This window comes from Vitis riparia, chromosome 19, assembly GCF_004353265.1.
Source record: "Vitis riparia cultivar Riparia Gloire de Montpellier isolate 1030 chromosome 19, EGFV_Vit.rip_1.0, whole genome shotgun sequence".
Classification (NCBI taxonomy): domain Eukaryota; kingdom Viridiplantae; phylum Streptophyta; class Magnoliopsida; order Vitales; family Vitaceae; genus Vitis; species Vitis riparia.
In genome coordinates, this window is record NC_048449.1 from 3,164,888 (window position 1) to 3,188,319 (window position 23,432).

A 23,432-nucleotide genomic window follows, 5' to 3' on the forward strand; every position below is an offset into this window, starting at 1 on the left:
GGTAACTAGGTCTTCTGAACATCCTTTTTTAAGTGTATATCTATCTGGGTTTTTGAGGATAGTCCATGCTAGATCCTTGCTTCCTCCTCTTATTTAGATGGTTATTTTTAGGGTTTTCATGGATGATCCACAAATGTTGAAAGCACAGTTTTCATGTTGTCAAGCCATTAATAACAACCCATTGCCCTGGGTTGGGTTGGATGATCTTACCATTGAAGAACAACAAAATGAAAGTTTATGCTATGACAAAACTTCCTTTCCTGCTATATTTTACTCTCCACCAACCTCATCTATTCAAACCCCAACTTCACAGAACTATAGAAAATGAAAGAGAGAGACAGAAGGAGAAGATGATATACTAGTAATGGTAGAGTTTCATTTATCCACGCAACTGAGACACAGACCAGGTCTTGGAGACATGGCCATGGAGAAAACACATTTGACACCAAACACCAAACCTCAAGCCACAAGTAATAATACAAAGGACACAAACTTAATTATTTGGCACACAAGTACACAACCAACATTATTCTTTAAACCCTCAAATGCAATTCCTCCTATATCATCAGCGTCACATCTTATTCTTTCTTATATCATGTGCTTACTGGCCACAGGTGCAGTCAATACAGGCGCAGCTATCACCACACTTGCAGCTGCCCTCGTGCTGGGCTGCTGGAACCTCCATCACAACGGTCCCAACATAGCTGCAAAAACACAACAACACCCATTATCATCATCATCGTCATATCTTCTTTCATAGAAAACAAAAACGGAAGAAGAAGAAGAAGAAGAAGAAGAAGAAGTTGTTTTCTTCCTTGAAATATATTAGGGTTCTTGAAGTACTGCAGGAGGGTTTTAGGTTTACCTCTTCTCGGTCTCTACGATGTCGATTCCATAGCCGTTTCCCTTCTTCCTGAAATCACACAAGATTTATTAGTCCATAGCAACCTTTGTTATGGAAACATTGGCAGAACCTTGATGCTGGGTAGCCATGAAAGCCATGCATAAATACAGACGCTAGTATTGAACCAGTAAGAGTATATGGGGCACTTACACGCACTGGCTCTTGTCAGCGCAGTCGCAGTTGCCGCAGGTCGACATGGTTGAACGTAAAAACTGGGGAAAGTCGGAAGTAAGACAAGGGTGTTTTTAGATGGGTTTATGGGTACTTCTTGCTTGCTATGCCTCCAAGGAGTGATATTTATAGGTGGAGGGGTGGAGATGATAATGGAGAAGGGTGGTGGGGCAGAGGCCATGAGAGGAGCACACGCCTTTCGCCGGAAGCATCCGAAGGAATCTTGATAATGGGAGGTGGTGGGCTGTTATGCTCCTCTCACGTCAACTTCATTTCTCTTCTGCACAACATACCATTTTGAAGATATACATATCCTCCGTCTTCCCTGATCCATCCAAAAAACCTTCTCAGCCCCACACTCCTCACAGTCGGCTTGTGGCACACGCCACCATGACATCTCGATCACAACCCTTCTGAGACTGATTTTGAGAGGTTCATACTATGCTTCCTCGAAAAATATTAAGCCCCTATTTGATAATTTTATTTTGTTTTATTTTTTTAATTTAGAAAACACATTTGGTAAACTTATGATCTGAAAATAATTTTTTTTCTATGAAATAATGTAATATAAAAAATATTATTAACGATATTAATAAAAATATTACATATTAAAAAAATTTAAAATAACTATCAAATAGACTTTTTTAGGCTTATTACATTGATCGAAATATCAATCATTTGTGATTAAAATTTGTTGCATACAGTAGTTGCTTAATTAAGCCCAAGGAAACTTTGATGGGTTTGTGCAATTATGAGGAAGAAAGCGATGCTTAGACAAATTGAGCTAAATGATTTTTGCTAAGATTAGCTGTTAATAGGCCATGAAGCAAAATCATGTTGTGCTTGTTTCTATAAGCTATAGTTTTTAATATGCAACTTGCATTTGTACTTATTTGGAGGATCAAATCCTCTTTTTGACTCCTTTTTTTTTTAATATATATATATATATATATATATATATATATATATATATATATATATATATATATATATATATATATTTTATAATATGATTATTATTTGGATGGTGTCACACATATCATCATTCTTTTACCATCTTATTATAAATAAATTATGATTAAATATAAAAATAATTTATTAAAATTGATTAAATACTTCTTACATTTATGAATTTATTCTTTCATATGTTTTTGTTGGAAGAATAACTAATTTTTTTACATAAATATTTTTAACTATTTCAAATATTTAAAATATTTTTTTTAAATATTATTTTTATAAAAAATTTATCAAAAAAAAGAAAAAAGAATAAGGGGTTAAATTTTCGAAATTGACACCCTTTTAATGAAATGACCTTAGAATATAATAAAAAAAAATTATATCTATTTATTGATATTAAATAATATATGTATATAAGGTAGACATATAATATATTAAAAATAATGGTGATAAAAGGTGACATGATGTATATTTTTCATTATAATTTTGTTGTTAAATTTATTTATTTTTTAGTTTTTAAATTGTAAAATCATTGCATATATCCCACTATTATTCCAGGATATTATCAGTACACCAGGGCACAAATGCCAATGAATCCCCACCACCAAATGTCAGGCTTCCCACATCCCTTTTGAAATATCACAAATTTCACTGATTCCCAGAAGGGATTGGCTCAAACTGGAATGGAACACAATTTTAAAGAAATAGCAAAAAGATTTGTTTCAACTGTGAAAGATATGGTTGGTTTTAGAAAAAAATACTAAAAATTAAGAATGAAAATTAATTTTTACTTGATTTATGATTAAAAAAAATTAAAATAATTTTAAATATTATGTAAACATAATATATTGATTTAAAATTTATTTTTTATTTTTCTTTCTTTTTTTTTTCTTCTCATTTTCAAAAGAAAAATATGGATGGAAAACTAGAGATATTGTTAACAAATGTGAAATTAGAGCAAACAAAAGCTTTATTTGGTAGCCAACCCTTTGAAATCCTCTATTTTCAAGCAAAGCACAGCCTTACATGCATCCTTTCAATCTTTCTATCACCAATGCCAACAAAAAATCATGCGTGTCCTCTTCATTTTCCCCTCCACTTTCTCTTCCAAACATGTCCATTTCAGAATTCTATACGATATCCATGGAGAAAAAGAAGAATGAAAAGAGGAACCAAAATAAAAAAAAGATATGAGTCTTATTCAACCAACTCAATGAGTTAAGAGCAATATATGACTCACTCGGAACATAAGGTGGGAGGAGGCAATAGCAATAATGGAAAATGAATGGAGGGTCGGTCCCCTCCTTCCCCATGAAAGCTGCTTCCATACCTCTGCCTGGATATGATTGCGATCGATCAATCCAAAAGACTGGAAAAGATGAGAATAGCTGACATTTTAAAGCTTGGACTGGAAAGAAGGTGAGCCCAATCTCATGTGAGCTTCACAACATGTCAAGAGCTCAGTTGTCTGAACCCCAAAACCACAAGTGTTCAATCACTTGCCATGGGATTGTCTGGTCATCATTCAAGAAATCAATACCATTCAAACAAGTCAAACGTTCCCAAAGAAGAAAATAACTGAAAAAATCGAAACGAAACAACCACCATGACACCTTATGAGCTGAAAATTCTAAAGATTCAAAATCTAAATGGAGCCTTCAGGAATTAAAGCTCGAGAAATGATCCATCCAGAGAAGAAAGCACAAGAAGTTCCTATAAAATTGGACACTACCCATATTCTCCTCATGAATAAAATCTGAGAGTAATATATTTGAATTGAACTAATTTCCAGTACAGGTTTTGAATGTTAATCAGGCCTGTATGACAACTTTGGAGATTTACCCGTTAGGATAGCCCAATTGATCAGGGCAAACACTAGGAAGTGTGGTCCCAATAAGTGGCACATGGTCTTGGGTTCGAATCCTGCTTGATATCCTGAATTTACCCGTACGAGGCGGTCAGCACCCCGAGGTTTAGGTAGATGCACATATATGTGACAAGGAGAAAGTCTGAAAGATGATTATGACCCAATAGCATTGAATCAAGAGAGTTTTAGCGTTAAAGAAAGCCTAATACGACCAACCCTAATTCGGAATTCCTATTAAAGTTCATTACACCATGTGTTTCTAGTTGCGGTAATTAATATCATATGCACAACACTCCCAAAAGCTATGAGACTCAGTGTGATATGTGTGTGAAGGTGTTCATCATAGTCACAAAAATGAGAGAAGTACCAAGCCAGATCATTTTGACAGGGCTAAGAATTAAACGCACTTGAATGGAATTGAACTCCAAATAAATTTTAGGAGAATGAAAACACAAAGGCTATGTATCCATAGATGGAACATGTACCTTGTACATTGAGTTTCTCAAATCCTGATGAATTCTTTCCTACATTCCCGCAATCACAGAAGATGAAACAATGACACGAAATATCAGAGAGAGAAAATGATATATGATATGAAACAAGCATAAGAAACAAAGCTGTGGTTCATAAACCTGGAGGGCGGTAAGAGCAGCATGTTTACAAACTGGTATAACACTAATATCGGATCATGTCTTGAAGGCAATCAAAGAAATGAGAGATTGCGATTTTTTCTTTGCCTGAATAAATGGCCTCAGCCTCCCCACCGTGTTCTCCCTGGGCGGCCATTTCAATTAACATGTACAGTTTCTTGATTGGCATCTGCAATAGCAACACACCAAATTATGTAAGTCTAACAACCGGGGAACAAACACTCCTTTCAAACTAAAGGTCGCTGTTCTAAAATCCTTCAGGTATATTAGCATTGTGAGAAAACAAGCAAATATAATATTAAAGAAAATGAAAATCAGAAGATATACAAATTTCGATGTGGCTTGTGTGATATACACACACATACAAGCACAAGTACACATGAAGTTTATTCAAGCTTACATCATTCAGGGCCTCTGCAGCAGAATCAATGTCATCATCTGAGAAAACATTTAGCTGTTGTAACACCTGCAGGTGAGGAAAAGAGACAAAAATCAATACTTTGAAGCATAATTAGATGGAAGATTATCATAGTAAGGGATGCCACCTAAACTTGAACCCATATATTCCAAAGTACAATTTAGTTCACAAGGGCTTTTGCCAAATAAGAGGGGAAAAAATCCAAGCTGACGTTATGCATTAATACCTAAGCTGAACCAAAGGAACTTCTTTATAGGAATTCAAACACCGATGATTCCACAATATGGGGACACCATTTCACCTAAATAGCATGTTAACAGTGAAACCGGTGCGGCTTTTTATATTCAGGCACAAAGTTTGATAATTGTAGAATCCTAGGAGGAGCCAAGACATGGAAAATGAAGATCGAAAAGGCACATGCTTTAGAGACAGCCTAAGGTTATATAGCAGGTAGAGAACAAATATTTTCGGTTGCTTCAATCCTGGAAAGTTCTTAGATGGTGTAGAGTGTAGCAGCTCGCTTTAAAGCCTAAGGTTGATTCAACATCCAACAAAGACAGATGCTACTGAGGCTCTTGTAGTAAGAGAGATCAAGGAAAAAAAGTTGAACATTCATTATTTTCCTCCTATTTGTGCTTACTCTGCCTTCCTTTTTTCCCTTTCTGCTTCACATGGTAGATGTTCTAATAAAATGGTAATATAGAACAATTGACATTAAACAATTAACTGTTTATCAATGCCATGAATACACAAACAAACCACACAGTAAACCAACTACAATAGCATCTGCATATAAGAATGCCAACTGCAAGAACAAACTTTCGCACTCATCACCAAGGCATGGTCCAATGGTGAACCAGAAATTTGGTTAAAGAGGAGCAATGTTTAAAACTTAATTAGAAATAGAAAAAGGACTAAAATTAACAATAAATACAAATTGTGATACTTATGAACAATAGATAGAAATATTTATGTTTTTAAGTTTTACATGATTGTTTTATTATAAGCGTCAAAAAAGTTCATTTCAACTATATCCATAAGCAGAGTAAAAACTCATATCCGACCCATCCAAATCATATTTTTTGCTCATCTAAATCCAAGTTAACTCGATTGCCTTTAGTAAGGCTGCAAAGCAATATAGTTCAACTATGTCTCTCATCTAAATCACATTAAAAATTTCAGCGTTGGACTCATTATCACTCCAAGTTTCCTGCATCATCCTGTTACCCTTCTTGGAATTAGAGCATTCAGCAACAATGTGGCCTTAGCCTCCAAATGATAGACTAAACAGTACTGTTCTTCTTGGGAGGATTTATTCATTAGTCCTTGGGTACAGACCTTTTTTCCTTCTTAGAGTCCTTTTTTTTTATTTTTTTATTTTTCTGGCCTTTTGTACTCTCATATATTTCCTAAATTTCTTGGAAAAACATGGTGACCATTCCATTAGACATGAACCTTGAATTTTCCTCATACTCAATAGAGTCAACCTTATAAGTTCTTAAGACAACACCTTTAAACTTCTTTTGTAGAGGCAACTTCATTTCAAATGTTCGCAATGAGACCACAAGCTCATCAACTTAGACAGCATCAATATCCTTGCTCTCCTTGCAGTTACCTTAGGTCTAAACCTCTCAAGGTGAGATCTCAATATATTTATTTCTTACAACTCTAGAATTGAAAATTTTTTCACCAAGGTTGGAACTAGAATTCATAATATCACTGAGTTTATTCAAAAAAAAGGAGGAAAAAAAAGGAAGAAGGAACTGAGTGAACGTTTATCAAATTCTTTACTCATGTTTTCAAACCTAATGTCAATCTGTTGCAACTTTGGATTCATACTACAAGAAGATTACACTTTAGAGATGAATTCTTTATTTACAATTCATATGTTACCAATAAAAACTTATTTTTAGTGGTGGAAGTATAATGTTGCTGCTAAAATTATTACATTACAATGACTGTACATAGTGCAATCAAAATGTTATAGTTAAAAAATGGCAGTAATTTCTTGGCATCAAATTTTAACACTTCGGGAATATGGAGGAAAAAGATATTAAAAACATCGCATAATTTTTTGTCACTGAACATATATGAAAATTTCAAAGGAGTATTTGCACTTCTCAGGCCCTAAGAATCATTTGTCGCTTTCACACCCTCTCAACTATTTCAAAGCCAAGCAAAACAAGAACACCATTTTGGTATCAAAGAGGTTGTCATATTGCCCATCATCACATTCTTTTTCAGGGCTTTAAGCACTCATTTATGTTATACCTATTTAGTAGTAACGCAGGTTCATGCATGATTCCATAATATGATTTGGCAACTGGTAATAATGGTGATGGAGGTCACATTTTACCTTTTTAGCATCTTCTGTCTTTAATGTTGGAACATGGTATGTGACAGAGAAAGCATCACGAATGCCAACTGAATCTAAGAAAGACACTTCGCTTGTTGTCCCGATCACTAACACGTTTTTGCCCTAAAAGAAACAACAGAACAAAATAAGACAATTTTCTAAAGAAATCAATGTTAAGTTGCAGTTAGTTCCAATGCTTTGTAGTAAATTTGAACACCCACAGATAGCCAAAACCGATCAACAAACTTTACCATCTAGTCAAACGGCACATGAAATGTATTTTACCTTATATAGAAGTATTCAAGCAGTCAGAAAAAAATGAGTGGGCACATCGCATTCTTGTTGTGGTGAAAAATGTAACAATATTCTAGTAAAACAAAGGAAGGAGATGTAGGAAAAACCTTTGGAGGAAGCCGCTTGATGAGGACCAACAGTGTTTGGGAAATTATATTTGAAAAACGAGGACCGATTGCAACATACTCTATTAACCTGCATCAATAGGCATAGGATCAACCACTTACAAAGAAAAGGAAAAGGAAGGGTGAGTATATCATTAAAATAATAACAATAACAATAATAATAATAATAATAATAATAATAATAACAATGATGATGATAAATTACCTTTCAATGTCATCAAGAACAATAATGCTTAATTGTGACTTATAAGCATCCTCAAATACCTACAAATAGTTAAGTCACAAATAGTTACAAGAAAAGGATTTTAGTTATTCAATACAAGTCACAAATAGTTAAGTGAGGCAGCAAGCTCCGCATGCTCTCATGTGGTACTGAGCATTCAGTGGCAATAATATCCAGATAGAAATGAATTTAGATATTATTTAAACCAAGTAACCAGCAAGTTTCTGAAAGCACATTTAAAAGAGTGATGTTATATTTTTTTATTTTTTTATTTTTTATTTTTTTTATTTTTTATTTTTATTATGATAAGTCACCTTTGAAAGAGTGATAAAATTCATGTAAATGTATCAAACCTTGACAATCCTTGCACATTTACTGCTTTCGCTAAGGCCTATCATTGATTCTGCAGAAATCTACAAGGAATGATAGATTGAAAATAAGAAACATACAAAAGAAGAGTAAGGACTTGAAAATTCAAAGAAAATAAGAAGCCACTTACAATCTTGACATAGGGGAAATCACTGTCAATACCAATAGTAGCTGCCAGTGAAGTCTTACCACTGTCCAGGACAAAGAACATTTAGGTAAATGAACGAAAAGTAGCAAACAAAAAATAGTGAAACCATAGATACCTGCCACTTGGGCCTTCCAGAAGACAGGTGATAAGTGGGCTTCCTTTGCTCACTTTTACTTGCTCCACCAACAGCATGGCTCTTTGATATATGTGCTCATGTCGTGACCCACATTCAGCCATGCCATTAACTCTGCAAGTCATATTTAGTCAGTGCAAAATGACCAATTTAATTAAATATAAATTTATTTTTGGGAAATGAAGTCTAAAACATACAATTATACTGGCATGAACTGAATTTAATTTTCAGTCATCAAATCTCAGAGCACCAACTTGCCAAAGCATGATCTGAGATAATGATTCAGTAGAAAGCATGAAGCTCTGCCTTGTCTTCTAGGAATTTTTTTTCCATTTAATTTCAAAGGATTTGCCCCTTCCAACTTTTTAACAAGCAAAAAGATGTAGAAACTATACAAGAAAATCTACACCCTAAAAGATCTTATATATGAGACTTAAAAGTTCCCCTGTTATACGAAAATAGAGTACATGCCAATAGCAGTTTACAGAACTGCATTACAAGCACTTGATTAGCCTACCAACAATAAAATCATCTTAGATTTAGCTTCTCACTCAAGAAAAGGGGAGTAACAATCAGCTATTCTCAAAATCTAACACTGAATGAAACATATCATATGAACATCAAAATTATTTTAGATATGCACATAATATAGAACCAATTTTGTGTTTGTGTATTAAGTTTGGCATAACATCAGCAGAAGTTCCTTCTAGAAGTGCCATTTGGCACCTTGAGAGAGTGCCATGATTATCAACATGTTAAAGACAAGAGGGACCTCCTCTAACAGTTTTTGTGTTGACATGGGATAAGGCACTGAGATACCAGAGTCCAGACCAACTTCAACACCAGCTCATCCATTCCAGGACATCATGGTTCCATGCTATCTTGATCCCAGGTTTTCATTCTCCCAAAGGAAAACCTTGATGTTTGGACAGGTTACATCTCCAAACTACCCTACAACTACAGTAGGCAAGCCACTCTAAAACTTGATGTCAGCCTAGGTCGGGAGAGGAGAGAAGACAGCCATATGAGCTGAGTTCTTGTGGGCAATGGACCATAGAAGTATTATATTGGGCAAACATGCTACAACATCCCGCCAACTGACTGTGAAAAGACTTGACAGAGTTGGCTCAGTGCAAAATCTATGAAAACAAAGGCAATTCAAGAAACAACAGTGAAAAGTTACACTTGAATTGAGGTTTTTTATTTTTATTTTTTTAATAAGCATTTGCCACTTTGCAACCAAATGGTGAGGAAGGCACCTGCCACCAGTTAACTTACTAAGGGGAGAAAGGGAGGCACTCCACCATCATCATCATGTTGTCTGACAAGAAAAATACTCTTAAGGCACCCTTTTGTCAGCCTTGCACCTAAGCCTATAGGCCCTACAGTTGTCGGTCTTAAATCTTTACACAAAATAGTTTTTTTTTTTTACCAGGTATAAAGCAAAATATATTAAAAAGCGAATGGAAAAGGCAAACCAAGTACACAGGGAGTATACCAAAATGCGCTGAAAGCAATCAAAGAGAAAAGAGAAACTCACCACAGCCTAATACAAAAACAATGCCCTAAAGTTCCAGAAAAACAGAGGGCACCCATAAATCCAACTTGCAGCCAAACCAAATCTGCCAACTCTTGACCGAACAGAGCCTTCATCTCTCCCCCAACCTCCCAGCCACTCTTTACAACTCTAGCCTGAACACTCAGAATCCACCTTCTGGCTCCTTCTCTATCTTCCACTTGATTGATTGTAATTAAAGGACCTCTCCAACTTCCAAAGCTCTCTATCAAAATGACACATAAACAAAACTCTCCTCTTAATACTCGAGGCCCCCACTGAACAACCCTTTCTGGCTTCTAAAATCCTCAATAAGGACACAACTTCCTTCTCAAAACCATCTATAGGTAATCCCAAAGACTTATTGAAGGAGATGAAATTCTTAAAAGAGGAGAGGCTCCCATCTCCCAGCATGTCCTTACTGGGGCTGTCCTTTCCTGGGGCCCCCTCCTCACTGCACAAATCAATGACTGAACAACTGGCATCTTTGCAAGAATAGTTAATCTTCTTACAAAACAAGTCCTTAGGCCTCCCATCACTTAAAACTTCATGTCAGCCCTCCCCAGTGGCTGAGCACTCCCATATTACCATACTCCACTCTCTATCTTCATCTCAGGTTGATGATTTCCTCAAAAAATCTCAACTATCAACAATCTAAAAACCTCAAAGCTCCACCTACTGGGTTTCAACTAAACTAAAGCATAATAAAAGGCAGCAAACCTACCAATCAAAAAATAAAGAAATAAAAGGTAGCAAACCCAGAGAAAATCAGAGAATGCTTGATATAGCAGCTTCAGGATTAGAAGATCTACAATGGATTGAACTGGTAACAGCACTAAGCAAGGTACATTGTCAACATTACAGGTTACATAATTCCTTGCATTCTGGATTTGCTTGAAAGAAAACAAAGCCACGGGCTGCTGCCTTTTTTTTCTTCCTCCAGTATTCATGGTCAGCAACAAATGCAACAAACAATATCGTAAATGTAAGTCTAGTTCTTGTTATGAATTTATGCAGCAAAGGCACCAAGGATTTTCTACCAGCACAGCAATGCAATATTGTAATTATGAAACTCTTGATTAGACGTCTACATTAATGAAACACAGGATTGAAAAAAGAGTATACATGAGGTAGATTCATCATTATACATCAAGCCCATAAGAATGTAAAAGAAACCAGAGCAACAGTGGAGTAGGATCCAAGTAGCTTTCAAGATGATGACAGCAGGATAATGTGACAATAACTAACCATTTACAATACTTTGAATATGTTGGGACCTATGAAGACCATGTCTGATGAAATAATCAGTAGCTAAGGGAAAACATGATGAGGCAAAACAGAAGTGAATGCCTCATTGCTTGGGGTCAGTGCAACTGTCCAAAGTAAATTTAGTATGCTTGAATTAATGTGTTGATGTAGTGTAAATGCACATAACATTTGTCAGCCTGAAAATTGGAATCTAAACTTTGTGAGGGATTTCAATGATTGGGAGATGGAGTTGGTTGGGGATTTTTTACATATATTGAGGGGTCACAAGCCCTCTCTGGAGGAAGATTCAGTCCTGTGGAGGAAAGGAAAAAGAGGTCAGTTCAGGGTCAAGGAAGCGTATAGCTTGTTGGCGAGGTCTGCTGATACAGATTTTCCTTCTAGGAGCATTTGGGTGGCACGGGTGCCTACTAAAGCTGCTTTTTTTGCGTGGGAGGCGACTTGGGGAAGGTGCTCACTTTGGATAGACTTCAAAGAAGAGGGCTTCAACTTCCAAATCGCTACTTCCTATGTGGTTGTGAGGAAGAAAGTGTAAATCATATCCTTATTCATTGTACAGTGGTTAGAGCTCTATGGGATATTGTTTTTGGTTTAGTTGATGTGAAATGGGTTTTTTCCAGAAAGTGTAAAGGAGGTCTTAGCTAGCTGGAGGGGCTCGTTTGTGGGAAAGAAAAGGAAAAAGATTTGGGACGTCATTCCGTTGTGTATTTTTTGGACGATGTGGAAGGAGAGGAATAGATTAGCTTTTAGGGGAGGTGTGTTGAATGTGCAGAAGTTAAAGCATTTTTTTGTTTGTAATCTTTGGAGTTGGGCCAAATTGTATGTAGGTGAGGAGGCGTTCTCCCTTATAGGTTTCCTGGAGTGGATAGCTTCCAGTTAAAGGGAGGTGATTCTTTTGTTCTTGTTGTTGTTTTTTGTAGCCTTAGCTGCCTTGTATACTCCCTGTATACCTTGTGGCGTTGTGCCTTTTGAATGAATATCCTTTACTTATCAAAAAAAAACATTTGTCAGCCTGAAGAACTGCGAAGTTATTGTAACCATACCTGCACCGTTCAAGGTCATCTGTGGATGCTCCAAATGCAGGAATAATCTCTTGGAGGGCATTCAGAAAATCCTCCATGGTGACTTTTATACTCTCCTCATCCACTGGCTTAGTAAGATCATCCATGCTTAGTTGCCGATTCAAAGCAAATGATACTGCACTTTTTACAACGCCTTCAAGCTCTGCTCCACTATAGTTCTTTGTCCGAGCAGCTGCATTAAGAAAAATGAATTTCTCTAAGACATCTAAATAAGTTCACTAAAAGTCTTCTCAAACAACCTTACATGACAAACATTCAATAGAATCAATACTTAATAAATAAATCATATAACCTATCAAATTACAAGTCTAAAAGTTCCTCTCCTGGTATTTACAAGATCAATGATTGCACTAGTATACAAGATCAATGATTGCACTAGTACATGTTGAACCATCACACTTAGTATTGGGAAAATACAATATAGTATACATACAGGTACAAAACAAAAACCAGAAGTAGTAAGCAGCATAAGGAGAATTTTTCAATGCATAATCTTAGCTTAGAAACAAAAATAATTAAACTCATAAAAAGCATAACCAACATACCAAGCTCTTGCAAGTTCACATCTGGAGCAAGAAAAGAATTTTCTTTCATTTTGTTTGTATGAATTTGAAGAATTTGTAAACGACCATTCTCATCAGGGAGGCTTATCTCCACTTGAACCTCCAAACGTCCAGGCCTGTGAACACAAACAATTAAAAACTAAATAATTGAGTTATTAAATTCAAACACTTCAGAGAATTGTTGCTTTTCAGGAATTTTTCATAAGCAGCAACTTTACATCCTACTTATTTCATTGAAATGATTTTATGTCCCCTCAAAGGTTGAGGCCCTCGCTTGGTTAGTAGTACATGGGAAGGTAAACACCAATGACAAGTTGCAATTGAGAAGACCCTACAAATCCTTCTGTCCTCAATGGTGCATTCTTTGCAAAGCAAATGGAGAATCAATCAACCACCTTTTTCTTCATTGTCCTGTTACTATTGGACTCTGGCACAAGCTGTTCAATTTAGCAAGGTTGGTTTGGCTTGGATCCCTCCAAGGAGTATTATGGACATGATAGTTATTGCTTTTAAAGGTTTGGGGAATTCTTTAAGAGGCAAGACACTTTGGCAAATCACTTGCCTTACTTTGTTATGGATGGTGTGGCAAGAGAGAAACAATAGGATTTTTGAGGATAAGGGGAGAACGGAAGAGATGTTATGGGACTTGCTTTTTTTCTATTCCTCTCTTTGGGCCTCTTGTACTGCAACTTTTAGCGGAGTTCCTCTTAGTGTTTTATAACTCCACTAGACTGCGGTTTGCGCTTCAAAAGTTTGAGAGTGTTGGGGTTTTTCTTTGTATTTAATTTTCTAAAGTTGGGTGTTTTCTCTTTAGTTCAGTTTTTGTTTTTGTGGGAAGGACTTCTCATCCTTCTCTTGTTTTCTTCTCTTTCTCTTGTATCTTTTCATCTTTTAGTATAATTTTCTTCGTTTCTGATCAAAAAAAAAAAATTGAAATGATTTTATGTAGCACAAGAATGTATGAGAGAAAGGACGCACCTCAGAAGTGCTTCATCCAGCAAATCCTTTCTGTTAGTCATTCCGATGAGCAAAACGTTATTCAAAGACTCGACACCATCTATCTAAAAGACCAAGTTAATTCCAGTCATTTAATGTCATATATAGCCAGCAGTAGCTTTAAAAAAGCTATGAAATTCCCCTGTTGGTTCTACCACACAAAGGACCACTTAAACATTAAACTAACCTTTGTAAGGAGCTGGTTAACAATGCTATCATGAACCCCAGTACCATCTCTAGTGGAACCTCTCGACTGCAAATGCAAATAAAACGCATAAATTGCATAACCAAACCAATTGTGAACAAATCAAAACTTATGGCAAGCAATGAAGAACTATTAGGCAACCATGGGAGCTCCTACCTTACAAATTGCATCAATTTCATCAAAAATGATAACATGCAAGTCACTTTGATCACCTAAAACCAGACACGAAAAGCATTATACATAAGAAGGGACAACTAGAAGAATATTTAGCCAGCACATTTCTCTTACCGCGAGTTCTTTGGTCATTCTCGGCATCAGCAAATAAATCTCTAACATTCTTCTCAGTTTCACCAACAAACTTACTTAGCACTTCAGGCCCATTCACAATCTGGAATTCACAAAAGCATTAGTCAAGCTACAGCAAACCCAAAATATAATGAGAAACAACCTTAAATCCACCATACTAACCAAAAACAAAATTATGTTCTATGTATTTATGGAAATCTTTGCAAGGGCAAACTCCTCTGTTTTTCCCTTGCTTTATTGCAATTCTTGCAGTTAGCAGTCAAAGCTTATCAGTGTTGTTGGGAATAAAACACCCCTACAACTAATTCATACCCATTGTTTTGGTAGGTAAAGACAAATAACTACAGAAAAACATAATTCCAGGGGATCCGGCCTCTAAGTAATGTGAGAAGCAACAGACAGAAGAGCAAATAATTTCATTGATGGAGTAAAAGATGTCCACATACCACAAAATTTCCATAAATAATAGTTGATTTTCATTAATGAAGAGTAAGCATTGATTTACAAGTAGACCACGATCAGAATAACAAGCAACATGTAGAGTAATGATTGTTTCAAGCAGCCATCCATCCCTTTCCCCACATTGTTACAGACAACCACTAATAGCTTCATTTTTATACCTTTGGTTCCCTGCCATTTAACATCTTTCCAATCTGGCGAGCCATTAGTGTCTTGCCAGTACCAGGAGGTCCATAAAGCAGCATTCCCTTGACATGCTTGATGCCTAGTCTGCAACATTAGAAAAATTCCAGTCAGAAGCACAAGTGGGACATATGTATATTCTGAATGATAAAGAAATAGTATTGGTTTCATATGATTGAATCTACTTGATCCATAGCCTCCTTGAATATTTTTTTTTTATAAGTAAACGCACAAAAGAAATATATTAGAAGAAAGGGCGCCTTAAGGCTGACCCAAAGCATACAGGTATACAAGAGTAGCCAAAAAGCAAGAACAAAAAGAGGAGGGGATACAAAAAATCACCAGCCCTTATCTAGAACCCAACCAATCAAAAAAGCTTATTAAAGGAAGAGGTCCTTCATCTACAATCGACTTAGTCCAAAACCAAAAATTACATACAAAAGAATTTTTCATCCTATGAATCGAAAGTTCCTCATTTTCAAAAGCAATTCTATTTCTTTCTTTCTAAATGGCCCAAAAAAGACGTAAGGAGGCTGTCATCCACACCTTACTACACTTCTTGCCCATGTTGATACCACACCAACCAATAAGGGTATCTCTAACCGAATAAGGAAGGACCCACATTACGCCAAAAGGAGCAAACAATAACTCCCATAAAACTCTTGCCTTGGTGAAATGAATTAGAATATGATCAATAGACTCTTCTTCCGCACAACAAAGGAAGCATCTATTAGCTAAAGTCCACCCCCCTTTTTTAGTTGATCCAAAGTTAACATCTTAGCCCAAGAGGCTTCCTAAGCAAAAAAAACCCACTTTAGTAGGAACACAAGAGCTCCAAATGATGTTATTTGGAAACTGAACAGCTCTTCTTGAATCTAGAGCACTATAAAGGGATTTGACAGAAAAAATCCCGTTTCTTAGTCTCTTTCCACAACATCCTATCTTCCAAATTAGGAATAAGCCTCCTTCCTCGTATTGTCACAAGTAACCTCTCCACCTCCCAATCATTGAATGGCCTAGAGAACCTAGGACTCCACCCTCCTTCCTCTCCCGATGAGTCCCACAAATCTACCAACCAAGCCTCTTTAGAAGCCGCTAAGGCATACAAAGAGGGGAAAGAATCACAAAAAGCAAAGTTCCCACACCATTTATCTTTCCAAAATTTCACTCTTCTACCATCTCCCACAAAAAATACAACTTTGTTTTGCAAAAGAGACTCTTCCTTCCTGATTTCCTTCCAAAATCCTACACCAAACCCCTCCCTTCTTCTTCCCCAAACTTCCTACAAATAATAAGCTTCCAAAGAGTCTCCCTTTCATTCGCAAAACGCCAATTCCACTTATATAAAAGGGCCCTATTGAGAGTAGAAAGACGTCTAACTCCTAAATTATCCTTGAATACGGAGATATGAAAGTTCTGTATCAAGGGTTTTGGTGCAAGCTATTAGCAATTTGGTTAAGGTTTTTGTCAATTCTTATTTTGATTGAGTGTAATTTGGGTTTTTATAGACAAAAAGAAATACATTAAACAGGCGTCCATCAAAAAGGGGCACAACACAAGCACATAAGATGTATACAAAGAGCACCAAATCTCAAACAAGAAAAAGAGCTGAAAGAAACACATCATTGGTTAATGATGAGTTCAAGCCAACCCCAAAATATTAATAAAATCTAATAATAAGAGACTAAAATCACCCAAGCTATTTCATAGGCAAGACCCTTTGGAAGATTGCTTATCTCATTGTGATTTGAATCATATGGTGAGAGAGAAATGCTAGGATCTTTAAAGATAAAATGGAATCCTAGGTTCTCTAGGCCCTTCAATGATTGGGAGGAGGAGGAGGTGGAGAGGTTATTTTTGACAATTCGAGGAAAGAGGCTAGATACTAATTTGGAGGATAAGGTGTTATGGAAAGAGACTAAGGATGGGAATTTTTCTGTTAAATCTCTTTATAATGCTCTTGATAATAGAAGTGCAGTACGGTTCTTAGCTAATAAATGTTTCCTTTGTTGTGTGGAAGAGGAGTCTATTTTGATCATATTCTAATTCATTGTACCAACGCAAGGGTTTTATGGGAGTTATTGTTTGCTTTTTTTGGTGTGATATTGGTCCTTCCGTTCTCAGTTAGGGATATAAGGTCCTTCGTGGGCAAGAAGCGTAGAAAAGTGTGGATGGCAGCCCCATTATGTCTTTTTTGGTCGGTTGGGAAGGAAAAAAACAGAATTGCTTTTGAAAATGAAGAGCTTTCAATTCAAATAATGAAAAACACTAAGTCAGTTATAGATGAAGGACTTTTACTTTTAATCAACTTTTTTGATTGGTTGGGTTCTAGACGAGGACTGGTGAGATTTTTTGTATCCCCTCTTCCTTTTTGTTCTTATACTTTGGCATCTCTTGCATACCCCCTATATGCTTAGGGTTGGCCTTTTGGCGCCCTTTTCTCTCTTTATATATAATATTTTTCTGTGCGTTTACTTATTAAAAAAAAAAAAAGATGTCAAAGATATTGTGGGATTTACTTCACTAGCCAACTGGACAACTCTAACGAGTTGGGTTTCTTAAGCCATGGAACTTAGGGTTTCTACCTCCAACTAATCTCTTCCAACTCACTAGATGATCATAGTCCACCTATGGTCTTTCCCTGTACATCCCCTTCCTCCTTATCCCAACAACTTATTTACTAAAGAGCTTTAGCATAATGAATAACCAGATTGCCAAAAACTTCTCCTTTGATTTTCTTAAGGACTTACTTTAAAGTCTTCACCTTCTTAGCCAATTTGAAACTTGGGGTTCTATAGAAGCTATAGAATTCTCACCAAGTCTTAACAAAGCTTCCAAACTCACTTTCCTTTAACCACATATTCTAAAATCTGAAAAGAGTTCTCCAAATCTTAATCCACCACTATGAAGAGGATAGAGCAATGATCAAACACTAGTTTAAGTAAAGCAACTAGGACATTTTTGAAAAATGTGTCCCCCGCTTACCATATCAAATAACGGATCAACCTTAGGCATTGATTGATCTCTACAGCCTCCTAAGTTCCTAACCAAGTAAATGCAACAAATACAAGAGATATACCCAACAACTCAGAGTCTTCAATGAATCATAAAAATTCCCCATCGCAGTAGAATCTCTAACAATTTTCTTGTTAGAGATTTTGGTGAATATGCTTTTATCTAAAAGAGAAGCACAAAGACACTTTACAATTTTACACGCTTTGCCGGTGAATCTACCTTCATTGGTTTATCTTCTAGGTGAGTCCCCTACAAGGACTGAAATCTATCTCTCTCCCTACTCTAAATCCCACCATCCTAATGGTTTTTTGTTATAAGTAAATGAGAGAATATATTAAAAAGCACTAGCAAAATGGCGCAACAAAGTATACAAAAAGTCCAAAAGGCTAGCAAGAGAGAACAAGGAAGAGTGAATATCAACCACCCTAACAACAACCAAACAACACCCAAGAATACCAGACTGTCCATGGAGGGAATGATCAGAGAACAACCAAAACCAACACCAAAAGAAACACCTAAAGCCTATAAAAGGCCTAGGAAGGAAAAGAAAACGCCCTTGAGCCCTTCTGCAACCAAAACCCTCAACCAATTTGGGAGCGGATAAAGCAACCTCATATTGAGAGAGCTGAAACCCCACTACTCTTCCCCCTTCCCTTGACCGAGAGAGGAGAGTAATTGTAATTAACCGAACATTCTAGTTTTCGGATTTCCCTTTCCAGACGAGTAGACGAGAATGATTTTCTATTTCCCCTTGAGACCTTAACCCCACGTCCTTTTCTTGACTCCATCTTCCTTAGGAGTGAACTAATTTCCTTTTCCATCACCCCAAAAAGCTGCTGAAATTGGCAAACTCAGTGGGAAGACTAGCAAATCCAAGCTCCTCCCCCTCCAAAATGCAACAGGCCTACAAGGCTTTGTTGGCCTCCAACTCCTCAGCCCTAACCACCATCCTAATGTTAAAAGTTGTACCTGTTGCTTGCTGTCTAGACATTCTAGTAATCTTTTATTTTAATTCCAACCCATAAGACAACTTAAACAAATCATTATTCCATCCATAAATTCTAATTCTACCTTTCCACCAAAACCCATTAATAAGAGGCCTAGAACTGTTAATTACAGGCAGCAAAACCAAGGGTTTCTGTATGTTATTGTCTGCCCTTAAATTCATGACAACAAACAGCATGATCAGAAACAACATTGAAAATGAAGATTACCTGCTGGTCACATGGGAAGGAAAAACTCTAGAGGCAAAAGCTCTTCGAAATATATCCGCAAACTCTGCACTTAGACCACCTATACCGAGTGACTGGAGATTAAACTCTTTCTGCCTAAAGATGTTGCTACTAGCAGCCTCCCGCTGGTTCACAATCTGCATGGAGTACAATGAATATCACTAAATAGTAAATTGCATTCTTTAAAAATGATTAAAATCCATCATGGCAGAGAATAAAGCAGCTAGAAAAGTTAACATAGGAGATGATGCATATGATGTGATGAAAATTGCACCCAGCTGCATGCAGCATAGCTCCTTTTAAAAATTATACAATTTTTTTCACCATTTAAAATTTATTAAGCTGGTTAGCATTAGAAAACCAAGCAAAATCAGGAAAGGAAAAAACACATCTAGGCATACTGCAAGGACAATGAAAAATTACCTTTATTCCACTGGAATTTGGTGCTTCAAAAATAATATACGTTTCAGCTGCAATTATCCCTCTTTCAATACCTTTTGATTTTTCTTGCCCTTCTATGACTGCCTGATTAACTGTGAAAATATAACCATTGCCATGATACTCAAATGTTACCCTCTGTCCTGTTGTCATAACCTACACCAAATAAAACCTGTCATCTTTTCAGGACGTAAACCAGATAAAGAGATATGCTAAAAAACATATATTGATTAATCACTTTGTTCCTTGGGCTAGTTCTGGATGCTCATTTTCTAAGAACACTTTGAATCCAGAGACAATGCCAATAACACAAGGAATGGATTTGCATTTTCTAACTTCCTATTTCTGAAATCGTATTCCTTCTAAATAACTACCATATCATTTGCTTAATTAACTCATGTTTTTTTCCAATTATAAATTTACCATTTGTTGGTTGAATAAATTTCTATGAAAAAAATGGGATTTGACCTAATGGATAAGTGAGAAAGAAAAAGCATGGTAGCATTTATTGCCAAAAGTGCTCATCTGAAAGCCCTCAAATGAAAGTTACTATTATAAGGAACAAAGGAGGACTAAAAGAGTCCAGCATAGAATGTAGTCCACTTTCAAACTCTTTTCATGCAACTCAAATTGTAACATTATGCAGAACACTCCATCTAGATTTTACAATGTACATTCTGAAAGAGCAGCAATCAATTATTGCAGTGCACTCAAAAGCCAAAGTGTTAGGCCATAGCACATTCGCATCCACCATGGATTTGTATTTTTTTTTTTGATAAGAATCCACCATGGATTTGTATACAACATGCAATACAGAAAGACATTCTGAATTGGATAGATCTAAGGTTTCTTATAAGAAATAAAGGAACAACTTCAACTAAAAATACTTTTGCTGATACCTAACCCATGAAGCAAAGGACTTCACATATTCAGATACACTGAACAGAAGAAGCTCACATATACTTTAGCAAATTTGCGCCTGGATGACAACCATGTACGCATGTAAGAAAGTAATTAAGAAAACCATGTGCGCCCTCACCTGGTTAATAAATCTCTTCCTAAGTTGCTGAGACAACTGAACAGCATCAATCTGCAAAAGAAATATGTTTCAGTCACTGCCAAACCATATGGACAATAGCAATAAGTTATAAGACATCGGTATGTCGGGATGTAGTGATGTAGGACAACCCTAGGATGGTTGTCTACACTCAAATAGGTGGGCTAAGGTTTTTATTTTTTAGGGTTTAAGGGGAGGAACAAAGGATAAAGTTTATGTTAGAGAAAAATAAAATTAAAAAAAAAAATAGAGAGAAAGAAGATACGACAAAAAAGAGATAGAAACCTTAGAGTCTCATTAAGGCTTTCTAGGAGTCTTACCTAGAAAAAAATCAATGAAGCCTCACCATTGAGGATTGCAACACTAGCAAGATCAATTACTTTGATTTACATCAATTAACCTTATTAATAGGCTTCTCCAAGAAATTCAAAGTCTACTAAGATTTTAATAACCCATTAGGCTACGTTTCGTTCCGCGAAAACGGTAAGGAAAGAAAAAAATGTTAAGGAAGATAATTTTCTTATGTTTGGTTTTATTATGAAAAATGTAAAAAAAAAAAAAAAAGTTAAAATATATATTAAAATGATTTAATCTATATATAGAAGAGTTAAATTTGTGAAAAAAGTTTGAAGTAATACATAAAAATAATTTATTAATTTTAAATCTTTTTTTTTTCTTTTCTTCTACTTTCCTCTCTATTTTCTTTCCCTTACATTTTCCTTCAAACTTTCTCAGAACCAAACATAGCCATTGTGATTCTAATTCTAACTGTCTTATAACCTAATTGGCTAATCCTAATTTGACTCCAAATACTAATCTTACTTTAATTCCAACTAATGTTAATCCTATTTAAATTTTATTTGTCTTTCCTTTCCTTTCCTTTCTTGAATACACTTTAAAAGGCTTTCCCCCCATCATGTAGTCATGCCTAAGCATAAAACCAAGTAGCTAAATAGAACAAAAAGGTGCCAGGATAGTGATTGTAATGTAGAATCTAGCAGTGCCAAGTGCCAACCTATTAGATTGCAATAATGGAGTGGTTAATGAATCAAAAAGAAAAAAGATTCAGGAAAAAAAAATGATAGAAAGAAAGGCATACCTGTTCATCTTTAGTCCCTTTTTTCACAAACTCCAACTCCAGAGTGAGCAATGCTAGGTTGAAGTCATCAGGTGGGATAAATCTAAGAACAATGCCACCATAAAATAATTAGAAAACTGGAGAACATGCACTAACAACTATCTAAAACAGTCGAGGTATGAAAACCAAACCTGCTCACAGATACTGAGTCCCCCGTAGAAACTCTCGCGTGGCGACGTTGGATAGCATTAAGACCAATATGACCATTAGGAATGCTCTCATGGGCAGTATCTTTTGGTTAAGAAAACAAGAAAGTAATTCTTCTCGATAAAGAAAGATGATAATCATACCATTTGAAGTGGTTAAACATATAAACATCTTTGGAACATGGAAAGGATAACTACTTAGATCTCCTGTGTTTTGATATTATGCCAGACTTTCCTCGATCACCCAATAACATGTTAGAATTAAAACCAGTAATGATGAATTTTCCGATTTTGAGGGCATCCCCCGAATTCTTTCACAAGCTTATAACCTATGTCAACATTTGATTCCACATTTCCACTCGGAACAACGAGCAACCAATCAAACAAACCAACCAAAAAACAACAAGCATACATACAACATTCAAACAAATCAAGCACTCCACAAAAATCAATGCGAAAACATGCAACTATATATAGAAATGGATATGAAATAGAAAGAACGTATGAATCCCCAACCGATGCGAGAGCGAGATTGGATCCATGAACGGCGAACTTGCGGAGATCGGAAGGGGAGCAGTAGGCGAAATTGGTGTAGGCGAGATCTCTAGCTGGGGTGTTGGTGACGATCATGGAGGAATCGTGGCCTGATCTCCCGGCCATTGCGTGGGATCGAAAGAGTGTGTTAGGGTTTTGAAGATGAAGAAAATGGCGTATGCTTCGCTGCTAAGGAATTGAAACAATGGAGCAGATGGGTTTTGGTTCAAAGCCAGTTCAACACGGAGAGAAGAGGAATGGGGACAAACGTACGAATTGAAAGCAAAGGGCCTGTTTGGGGCTATGTTCGCACTGTTATTTTCTTTTCCAACTCATAGAACGAAAAAAAATCAAGTCAAAATTTAGGTATTATTTGGTATTTATTTTTCAGAACAGTTTTATATTTAAAAAAAAAAAACATGTTTCTCAAAAAAAAATCAAATAATATTAATAAATTATTAATAAACGGTTGTTTTAAAAACAATAATTATACAAATATAAAAATAATTAAAAATAAAGCATTACCGTAGACCTTCATTTTTTGTCTATAGGTAGGGGACATTTTTGGAGTATATTTTTACCACTTTTTAGGAGATTTTGGCAACATGAGAAAAGGGGTTGGAAATAACATTTTCTTAAGGC

The 23,432-nt window shown here is 36.0% G+C and overlaps 1 protein-coding gene across 1 annotated transcript; it reads right to left on the reverse strand.

The window, feature by feature from the left end:
- Positions 1 to 4,290: 4,290 nt before the first annotated feature.
- LOC117909078 (vesicle-fusing ATPase) lies at positions 4,291 to 23,080 on the reverse strand. Its single transcript, XM_034822980.1, has 21 exons — positions 22,744 to 23,080; positions 22,242 to 22,337; positions 22,072 to 22,153; positions 20,955 to 21,005; positions 19,901 to 20,071; positions 19,460 to 19,614; positions 15,209 to 15,317; positions 14,571 to 14,670; positions 14,439 to 14,494; positions 14,265 to 14,330; positions 14,060 to 14,142; positions 13,064 to 13,197; positions 12,480 to 12,690; positions 8,598 to 8,729; positions 8,465 to 8,525; positions 8,319 to 8,378; positions 7,948 to 8,006; positions 7,725 to 7,812; positions 7,324 to 7,446; positions 4,950 to 5,015; positions 4,291 to 4,718 (listed from the first exon to the last, which is right to left on the reverse strand). The coding sequence occupies exons 1-21, from the start codon at positions 22,914 to 22,916 to the stop codon at positions 4,575 to 4,577; spliced, it is 2,220 nt and encodes a 739-aa protein (XP_034678871.1). The 5' UTR covers positions 22,917 to 23,080; the 3' UTR covers positions 4,291 to 4,574.
- Between the last annotated feature and the right edge of the window lie 352 nt (positions 23,081 to 23,432).

What these genes read in the sequence shown, in the direction of transcription:
- LOC117909078 (XM_034822980.1), bottom strand. Translation starts at nt 22,916, where the DNA reads ATGGCCGGGAGATCAGGCCACGATTCCTCCATGATCGTCACCAACACC. An exon ending in GACTCAGTATCTGTGAGCAG is followed by an intron (nt 22,154 to 22,241) that starts GTTTGGTTTTCA and finishes CATTGTTCTTAG; the next exon opens with ATTTATCCCACCTGATGACT. An exon ending in ATTTCCCCTATGTCAAGATT is followed by an intron (nt 8,379 to 8,464) that starts GTAAGTGGCTTC and finishes CATTCCTTGTAG; the next exon opens with ATTTCTGCAGAATCAATGAT.